The sequence below is a fragment of the Sinocyclocheilus rhinocerous genome, unplaced genomic scaffold, assembly GCF_001515625.1.
Source record: "Sinocyclocheilus rhinocerous isolate Xijiao unplaced genomic scaffold, SAMN03320098_v1.1 scaffold503, whole genome shotgun sequence".
NCBI classification, from domain to species: Eukaryota; Metazoa; Chordata; class Actinopteri; order Cypriniformes; family Cyprinidae; genus Sinocyclocheilus; species Sinocyclocheilus rhinocerous.
The window spans coordinates 1,197,375-1,207,974 of NW_015643185.1; the positions used below are offsets into that span (position 1 = coordinate 1,197,375).

The 10,600-nt window shown below is 36.7% G+C and overlaps 1 protein-coding gene across 1 annotated transcript in view; it reads right to left on the reverse strand.

Annotated features, from left to right (window-relative positions):
- Window positions 1-2,519: 2,519 nt before the first annotated feature.
- LOC107757146 (rho GTPase-activating protein 22) overlaps window positions 2,520-10,600 on the reverse strand; it is a 50,676-nt gene continuing 42,595 nt past the window's right edge. Inside the window, exons 5-10 of the mRNA XM_016574558.1 lie at window positions 7,039-7,246; window positions 6,471-6,603; window positions 5,571-5,644; window positions 5,325-5,446; window positions 4,296-5,187; window positions 2,520-2,935 (exon numbers count right to left, since the gene is read on the reverse strand). Of these exons, the coding sequence (XP_016430044.1) occupies window positions 2,713-2,935; window positions 4,296-5,187; window positions 5,325-5,446; window positions 5,571-5,644; window positions 6,471-6,603; window positions 7,039-7,246 (1,652 nt within the window). The 3' untranslated portion in view covers window positions 2,520-2,712. The remainder of the gene's footprint in view (window positions 2,936-4,295; window positions 5,188-5,324; window positions 5,447-5,570; window positions 5,645-6,470; window positions 6,604-7,038; window positions 7,247-10,600) is intronic.

Sequence of the window (10,600 nt, forward strand, 5' to 3'; positions counted from 1 at the left end):
TCAGACTCGACATCTATGCGAAAATGTTTGGAAGGATTCTGTCCATGTTTTGCTGTTTCGAGAAAAAGAAATGAGAATAATAAAAATGGAGAGGAAAAGTTTCTCATTCCCAATCTCAACGATGGGCGGTATCTTGCATGACCTGCTGCTTAGCATTTGATTTTAAGTCCAAAACACTACAAGAACCATAAGATCATGGTGTTGGGTTTATTAGACTGCACAAGCTGATGCAGTTGTTTTATATTAGGGTTAGCAGATTACCACCTCATTAGAATGCACTGAAATTCAACTGTTAACATCATAACAACTGGAAAAATGGAAATAAACAGTTGGAAAATGAGTTTGCTTTTGTGTGTGTGTTTTTTTTTCGTTTACCCATTATTGTCCCTTCTCCAAGAAGTTATTCTTAGTTTATCTTTCTTGACCATGAACAACTTTGGAAATTGTTGCTGCTTTCTATATATATAACCAAAGACTTTGAAGGGTTAGTTCACCCAAAAATGAAAATTGTCATCATTTACTCACCCTCATGTCATTCCAACCCCATAAGACGTTCATTCATCTTCAAAACAAATGAAGGTATTTAAAAAACTGATTTCTGTCTCTATTAAAAGTCCATTCAACAAAAACTTTTGACGCCTATTAAAAAAGTTCATAAAGGAAATTTGATATGAATCGAGTGGTTTAATCCAAGTCCTCTTGAGTAGACACAATTGCTTTATATGATGAACAGATTTACTTAGGCTTTTATTCACATATAAACATTGATCAGAGAACATATAAAGCACATAAAATATGGTAAACGTAAACTCAAACGTACATACTTCTCAAAGCATTGAAGTTTTGGTAGAATGGACTTTTTTTATGGAAGTACAGAGATCTCTCAGGTTTCATTAAAACAATCTTCATTTTTGTTTTGAAGATGAAATCAACGTAAACTCAGCACACCTGAAACGAGGATAGGTGCATGGTAACAAAATCAAACAAAAAGTAGAATCAAGAATAAGTAACGAACCCGCACACTATCAATACTTGCTAATAAACTTTATTAAACGCAACGTTTCGGTCCACTGACCTTCATCAGGCAAATGTGGCATTTGACATTTGCCTGATGAAGGTCAGTGGACCGAAATTCTGTTTAAAGGGGTCATATGTTGTTAAAAGAACATTATTTTGTGTATTTGGTGTAATGAAATGTGTTTATGCGGTTTAAGGTTAAAAAAAAGAAAAATTGAAATCGCATCGTATGACCCATTTAATAAAGTTTAAGAATTAGCAAGTATTGATAGTGTGCGGGTTCGTTACTTATTTTTGTTTTGAAGATGAACAAATGTGTAGTGTAAGACGAGTGTAATCGATGACAGAATTTTCATTTTTGGGTGAATTATCCCTTTTTTAATTTTTGAAATGTTTGTTAGAAAACAAATATCTTTTGTACAATATTATCACTAAGTATATGATTCAGTTTTCACTATCTTAACTTCAGACTTTCCTTGATGCATCATAAAGTCACAGAATTATTTTGATGACAACGACAATTTATTAGGAAGACTAGTCAGTCTTAATAATAATAATAATAATAAAGAAATTAAACACCCATTTATTGAAGACCTCTACTTTGGCACTTTCTGCATTCAGGAATCAATTAACAGAAAAAACGACCACACGAACATACAGTAGGCTATGTGCATACTTAAAAAAAAATACTTTTAACACATTCAAGTATATGTCAGCCTTAGTTCCATCATCTATTTTATATAAAGACACTCATTCATTGAGTGTTTTGAAAAACAGCACCTGAGAAAGCTTAAATAAATACTAGCCTTGGCAATCTTGCAGCTGAAATAATCTTTCAATATAGCTGAGATTTTAACAGTTGTTGTACAATTGGACAGTTGTACAGTTTGGATGGAGTTACCTCACCTAATCCAAAAATGGTCTTTTATTCTAGTGCATTTTACTTACAATAAAGGGATTTGCTGAAAAGAGTTTGTGTATGTGAGGTCTGATGGTGTAACAGTTGATCTCATGTCTGGAAGTGTGACGGGATGCAGCTTGTATATGGTGACTGGTTTTAAATGATTTAGACTCGAAAAAGGCTTGTGTGATAATTTCACCAAAACCTTGAGACAGTTCAGCAGGACATCTTTCATACCATGCATTAACAGGAAATGCCATTAAAATGACCTGCCTTTGTGAGACAGTCAGAAATCTCATGCTTTGGTATTATCTGTGCGTGTTAAGTTATGAAAGTGATGAATGCTAATGGAAACTGAATGGCACCTTAAAGGAATAGTTCACCTGAAAATGAAAATATTGTTATTATTTACAAAGAAGAAGTGGCAAGTTTGACATTAAGAACAAGATTTACATTTTGGTATGTTCTTCACACAAAATGTGCACTACTTGTGAAGATTTTTCAAAAATTATCCTTTTGTTCTCTACAGAAAAACAGCATATTGGTTTGGAACAATATGAGGGTGAGTAAATAACCATAGCATTTGTATTTTTGTGTGAACTATCCCTTTAAAATGTAAGACTGAAGATCAGGGAGAAAAGTGTAACTGCTACACATGATCAAGTCGCTGTAACAAAACAGCACAAAATTACCTCTGAATACTCATGATGCATGAGCAGAGAGGTTTCGAAATTCTATCTACAACAAACACATAGTCTCTCAGTGTTAAATCAGGAGGCCTGTAAGAGGGCCAGTCAAATTTTGCTTGTCCTTGTTCCCAACGTAAGATCTCCCAAAGTGGAGAAGAACTCCTCCATCTCGTTCTGAAGCAAGCGGTTGCGGGTCTCTGCGTCCTCACGGGCTCGCTCAGAGTTACGGAGTTTAATTTCCAACATGCGATACTTTTTCTTCTCCTGGTCCAACTCCTCCTCTAGTCTCTCCATTTGGTTACGCATAGTGACACTTGATTCCTCTAGCCTTAGAAAAATTCATTATGATAATTAGATTTTAACATTAATGCCAAGTACTCTATGTGATACTGTAGGAAATACAAAGAAAACTCCATAAAAATGTTGTTATTATTTACAAATAGCAGGTGTTCTTCTCCCAAAATATTAATAACACACTATAAAAATAAATAAATAAATAAAAATACACTTTTTTTGAACTTCTGAAGGTTGCTCAAAAATGGTTTTGTTCTTTTAAATGATACACTATTTACTATACATAAAGTGTGCAATTTCTGCACCACTAGCAATATCAAATAAGAATGCAAAAATAATAAATGTTGTCAAGGAGGTTTCTCAAACACTCTGTTCTATTGGCAGAGACAGAAGAAGGTCCACAGTCTTTACTCTTTTTCATGGAAAATCAACCAACAAAATGGCTTCCTCATGTCTGCATATTAAAATAAAATGACTAATAAAAAGTATTTTATTAGTCACCATAATCCACTTGTTAAGTCATAATGTAAGGAATACTGTTTCCGGGTCCAAGCATCTACTTGCTTCAGATGTTTATGAGCACTATTTTTTTTTTGTATCACACATTTAAGCTCAGCTTTTAAAAACTCAGTGTAAACAACAGTCTCCGGGCTCAAAATTAATAACGATTAATAAAAGATTAATCACTCTCTGGCCAACTGAGAATTCATTATGAAGATAAAGGTTAGGATCATGATTTTTCAGTACTACTAGTACAAGCACACTGAGTGTATATTAGCACTATTTGTAGCTTGCTTTTGGCATCCGTTTGGAACCAGAAGCGGTAATATGTGATGTCAAACTGATATCAAAATTGACAGTTACTTATTTTATTTTTAAGTAATTTTTATGGGCTTTTTATGCCTTTTTTATTGAGATACAACAGTAGAGAGATGACAGGAAAGCACTGGGAGGAGAGAGGGGAGCGGGATCGGCAAAGGACCTCGAGACGGGAATCGAATCACGAATCGTGAGCGTAGTCGCACTATGTGTTGACGCACTAACCACAAAGCTATTGGCCTGTCAATCACATGAGATTACAGCAATTAGTGACAACAATAATGGATGGATAAAATTAAGTTCCATCCTACATTTCTTCTTTTTCGAGAAGCTGTTTCACTCATATATGTCACAATAGGAAATAAATGACAATTGCAACTTTTGTTTCATTCCTGCTTTAACACTGAAAAAATTACACACTTTATCTTTGAAAAAGATCTTAACACTACTGGAATGATTAGAAAGTGTCGACTGCTCACGTTTCGAGCTTAATTTAAGTGTTTCAAGTAAACTTTACCTTACGAAGTCTAAAGACAAAATACATTTCATCAATGTGCAGTGGATTTCAAACATACCTTCGTATTTGTGATTCGTAGTTGACCTTCTGTTTCTTTAACTCGTCTTTCAGCTCTGTTACCAGGCCGTTAAGTGCTGTCTTGCTAATGCCAGTATCTCCTGTGACGTTCACCGCATCTTCTCCACTTCCATTCTCACTGCAGCCTGCACTGCTCACACACATTTCCAGTGCTTCGCTGCTCTTAGTGACCTCTGAATTCCTGTCCCCACTTTGCCCTTGGACAGACCCTCCAACTGACCAATCCACCTTCACAGAGTTCAGTCCAGAGGGGTCACTACCCACAGAGTCGTCCACTAAGATCTCACAGGAGGACGTGGACCAGGGCGTGCTTGCAACGCTGGGTATGCTGAGCCTCGATGAGGTCACATTGTCGTAAGTGGATAGACGGTGCGACGGGGCTGAATCCTTGCCCATGCGCTCTCCTGATGATGTACGCCGGTGGCTGCGCAGAGAGGAAAGCCCGTTCATCAACCAGTTGCCCGTACTGGGCAAGGTGGACACATCCACAGACGAGCCCCCGATTTTTGCAGGTTGAGCACGTACCCCTCCGCTCTTGAAGGAGTATTTCCAAGAGGGGAGGGATTTAGCCTGTTTGCTGGGGCTGACTGTCACCCCAGATTTTCCCTGAGGTGTCATTTTGGCAGTGGTAGGGGCACCTGTATTCATATCTAAGGACGTGGCACTGCCACACACACTCTCTGCCACTTTGGACGTCTGGCTCGGCGATGAGCAGTTCAGCATCTCTTCATCGGAGATCCACTCCGCCCTGCCGCGCTGACCCTGACGACAAATTCTGGTCTGCTCTGAAATCGCATCTCCCTCAGTCCCCACATACAGACGCTCATGTTCACTGATCAACACCGTCATCAGGTGCTGAACCTGGGAGGCTCCTAAAAAAAAAAAAAACTCAAATATGAGTTTTTTTACTGTAAAAAAAATAAATAAGTATAATCAGATTGGCTGTACCAGTCATTTCAACTTGAATTATATTAAACTGATAAATATTACTATGTCAAGACTTACTTACCTTCCATCATTGAAACAGGGTCCACTAATTTAGGCCGAAGGATATTTGGTCCAAAAACTGTTGCAAGGTTCTGAACGCTCATCTTGTTCTCATTCGAATGTGACTGCACCTCATCTAAGAATCTACACGAAAACATACAGTGAATACAACAGACATTCATTTATCATCCATCAGTAAAGGAATCGTTTCAACAACATCGCCATGTACAAGAAAACTTATAGTATGCTACAGTATATATTCACTTACTTGCAAATGTACTTTAACAAATTATAATTAGCCTGAGGAAGAGTGTTCACCTGGTTCACAAGCTCACTGAGACCCTTTAGGAGACACATGGGAACAAGATCCATTACAAATCCAGGAAACAAGGTTTTTGGTGAGGAAAAAATGCAGTGAGCTTTTCAAAACCATCCTTGTGAAAAAGAAGTGAGCTTAATTGCACTGAATGTGCCCTTGTAGTGTACTAAATATCTTAAAAGTATATATTTTTTTAAAAACTGTATTTGCCGATAATATTTGATTACTGAAATAAAAGGCCAATGAAGTGTATAGAAAAGCGAAGTGCCCTTTGTAATAATGTCAAATTAATAGTTTTACTTTACATATTAAATCGTTGTTCTAATCTATAATCTTTTGTCATGTTTTAAAGTAAAACAGTTATATTGATGTGTTGACTAACATACTAAAACACATGTAATGTACTTGATTATAATTTTAACTGCAGTGTGTTTTTTCATATTACATTGAAAGTGAATATATTTTAAAGTAAAGTATATTTTAGTTTACTATAAATGCTTGTCAGAATATTCATTAGTGCACTTTAAACATATTTCAAAGGAAATTATGAAATGACATATAAAGATGTACTTAAGTGCACTTAAGCGGTTCAAAAAAGCACTTTCAAGTTCAACTAATTGCATTTAAAATAATTTTGCAATATAATACAATAATAAGTTATATATTAAATAACATGCAATTAAGTGTCTGAAAACATTACATTCAGTACACAATATACTTATAAGTATACTCTTTAAAAGTATATTATTTTCATAATAAAGACTCCTAAACTAAAGAGTATCTCTTTTTTTGCAAGGGCAATCATTATTAATTTTATCTCATTTAAATACTGATGTATAGCAGACTCACCACTTCTTCATCTTTTAGCAGAAGCTGTGCACAGGTTAGAAAGTCCTCATATTTGTTAAAAGGGATCACAGGCTCCGGCAGCTCCCTGAGGTAGAGCTTCAGGAGGGATGCCACTGTGTGAACATCAGTGTTACTGCAAGAGGTCACACACAGGTCAGGGGATACACAAATACTTCAGTTTAGTTTTCGTGACTAGACAATTATGGTAAACTGGTCTAGCACCCTTACAAGCCAGTCGAGATATACAGTAGAAACTATAAACTGGTGGTCCGAAGCATAATCTTTAAAGCATCTTAATGCTCTTTCTAAGACTGAAATCCACATCAGTCTAAATGGTTTCTAATAATCAGTTAATTGGACCTTCCAAAGAAAGCTACTTGTCTGCATTTGACTTCTGCTACAGCTTGTGTGCTACTCTTAACTAATAATTTAAACTTGGCAATATTTACTGCAAATATTATTGGCTTTTATGATAAATTGCTTGTGCTACTCTTTATTTGTAAGTCACTTTGAATAAAAGTGTCTTCTAAATGATTAAATGTAAATGGATGTTTCGAACTTGTCTTACCTGTCAAACAGAGGCTTATCCCCACAGTCAAAAGCATCCTGGAGTTCTTTGACCAGGTTGGCCTGTCCTGGCATCCTAAAGAGACCTTCCTCTTTCAGACCCTGCTCCCGTATGAAATCCACACACTGCTCCACCAGCAGAGGGGCCAGTCGGGGTCCAAACTTTCTCTCATACTGTACTGTGTCCTCCAGGTGCTGGCCAAAGATACCTACAATTATACAAGCACCAGAGAAACGTGTAAAAACAGTGATATTGTATAAAACACATTTGTAAACCTGCCAAGACATTATCAAACTGTTAGAAATCAAAATATGTTAAACAAAATTCAATTAAATCTCCAAAACTGACTGTGTCAAAGAATATACAGTGTCCTATCCTACCTCGCAATACATTGGTTCTGCCTCATATACTACAATCTTCAGCAAGCACACACAAGCCACGATAAGCGAACAGACAAGACAGAGCTTTAACTTCAGGCGTGAGGCACATGACAGATCCCTGCTGGCATGGGCAGCAGTCCACTTCAGGCAGTGAACAGTGATGCATGAGAATGTGAGTGAGTGTGTGCACACCTGTTTTTGCCCTCTTTCATTGTAATGGTAGCTTCACAGAGTGTGCAGAGAATGTGGGATGAGCACAAGTGATTACACAGAGAAGTATCATATTGCTTAACCCATCAATGCCCAGGTTTACCCCAGCGATATCTTGATTAGAATTATTTACACAACGAATTAAATACTCGGACTATTTAGGATTATTTAAATAGACAACTGTAGTGATTGCAACGTTCCACAAGTGCTGATATACAGTCCAGCAGCACTGGGACCACTGTTATTACTCTGCCTTGTTGTACGTTGCAGACCAATTATATTTTAGGATTATGTATCTGTTATAGCATGAATTAGCATTATATTATTTATATGGAGTTTTCATTTTAATTTTAGCTTAAGTTTTAGCAATTTTATTTTGTGCTTTTGTAATTTTTGTTTTTTATTATTTTTTAATATTTGAATTTTAGTTTAAACAATTTTTATTTCAGTTTTAGTAATTTCAGTACTTCAACTACTTTGTTTCACTTAGTTGCAAAGGCAACATTTCATATGCTCTTTTAACGTTTTTAAGTTTACGTTTTTGACCTAAGGTATATTTTATTTAATTTCAGATTTATTTCAGTTAACAAAATTTTTTTTTAAGTTTTAATTTTAGTATTAGTTAACAAACACAACACTGTTTTAGGAAGGTTACATAATTAAGACAGTAGGTGGCGGCAGATAATCTTTATAAGTGAGTCATATATTCATATAAATCAACCCAGAGCCATAGAAAGAGAGAGTTGCGTCAACGGAAGTCCAAAACGCTCGATCGTCACGTGATTCACGTAGACCTCAAATAGTTCCAGGAAGTTCATAGCGGGCAATTGAAATGCATTGAGTTGGAGAGACAGAACTGTGATTTTTGGTAATTAGTAGACAATAAAATAATTTATTTACATTATTTATAAAATAATGTATACGTAGTATATATATGTAGTTATATTAGTGTTGTTTTTAAAAGACTCCATCACATTGCAGTCCTGTGGCATCACTGCTCGGTCTGGTCCTTCAACACAGTACGTTAGTAGCTAAGACGTTTAATTATAAAATACAGTAATAATGTATAGATTTACTGTGATGTATATAATACTTTTTGGAAATTTAGCCTAGCATGATTCTGAAATGAAAACTGCTCGCCTATTTCAAACTTTTCATTCTCACTTAGGTCCATCTGCATCCTTTGCAATATATCCAAGTCTATTAAATAACTCCCCACCAGCAAAATCACCTTTAAAAGCTTTAATTACACAACGATGGATGAAAGATGAAACTGCATGAAGAGAATGAATAACATCCCGTAAATCTACTAATTAAGTGAGGAATAATCTAATAATAATCTGTTTTAATGTACAGGGTAATTTGATTAGCTGTGCTGATAATATACTATTTTGTTCTATAAATGTCTTACCTTTTAAAAGTTCGTCACAGCGGTCTCTTCTGCTGCATCTCTACGGCGCTGATAGTATGAGCGCTAACTTCCGGGAACTATTGAGCGGCTCCACGATCCGCCATTGCTGTAAAAAACTGGTCCATTGGAGTGAACGGAGTTGTCGCAACTCTCTCTCTCTACGGCTCTGAGTCAACCTATTCGTTCAAAACAGTAATTTACTCAGGATCCAATCAAGTTTATGAGTGAGTCACTGAATGATTCAATGGGCCGATTCGTTCAAAACACTGATTAATTCAGAAACGAAACACCACATACTGTGCTGAGAATCGCAACGGCCATTTTCCTTGTGCCCTTATTATGCCATTTTTAAGGTTGGTAATATTGTATTAGGAGTCTCCTAAAACAGGTTTTTGAGGCAGTTCAGAGAATCAGTCTCTCTAAATCCCTCCTTTCCTTGAGCCGTCACTGCTGTGATTGGTCAGATGGCGCAGTCCTTTGTGATTGGTCCAGAGCCGTAGAGAGATTGGCTCTGGATTGGTCTACCACGTACAGCGCGTGTCGGAAACTAAACGCCCATTGCCATGATGGAATGACAGCCCTGGAGACATGTCAATGAATAGAAAAGATGGTATCGTTTGTACCTTACCAATTCGAGCCAGAGTCTGATGATGAAACGGTTGAACTGGCTGATAGACAAGAGAAGCAAGCATGACTGGAGCAGGTCGTTTCTCAGTGGTAAGTGTCAAGTGTTAACAAGTTTGTGGTAATTATAAGATGTGATAAAACAAATTTACTCTCACGGTGTAGGATACAGCGTCTTCTTGACATGATGTTAACCACAAGGAATTAAGGAAGGAAATTGTACTGTTTGTGGGCGGGCAAGTTGGCTACGTAGAACGTGGGCAGACATTATGCAAATGTGTTACTTCGTGATGTAGAGCCATAACAGAATAAGATTAGAATTCCTGACGACTCCTTTAGGCTATTGCGATTTGAGAGCCGATTTTTTTTTGATAGACAATAACTTTATTTATCGTGCACTGTCGGCTTCACAACTTTGCAGATAGTTTATGTTCACATACAGCTACATGACACACTGCATGAAAGGTAATATTCGGAAAAGCATAATAGGGACAATTTAAAGGAACACTCCACCATTTTTGAAAATAAGCTCATTTTCCAACTCCACTATAGAGTTAAACAGTTGAGTTTTACCGTTTTCGAATCCATTCAGCCGATCTCCGGGTCTGGCGGTAGCACTTTTAGCTGTAGCTTAGCATAAATCATTGAATCTGATTAGACCGTTAGCATCTCGCTCAAAAATGACCAAAGAGTTTCTAGAGTTTCAAGAGTTTTCTTAGTACACGATGTAACTACAGAAGAGTCAAGTTTTAAATAGGAAAAATATAGAAACTCTTTGGTCATTTTTGAGCGAGATGCTAACGGTCTAATCAGATTCAATGATTTATGATAAGCTACAGCTAAAAGTGCTACCGCCAGACCCGGAGATCGGCTGAATGGATTCGAAAAACGGTAAAACTCAACTATTTAACTCTAGGGGAGGCGGAAAATGAGCAAA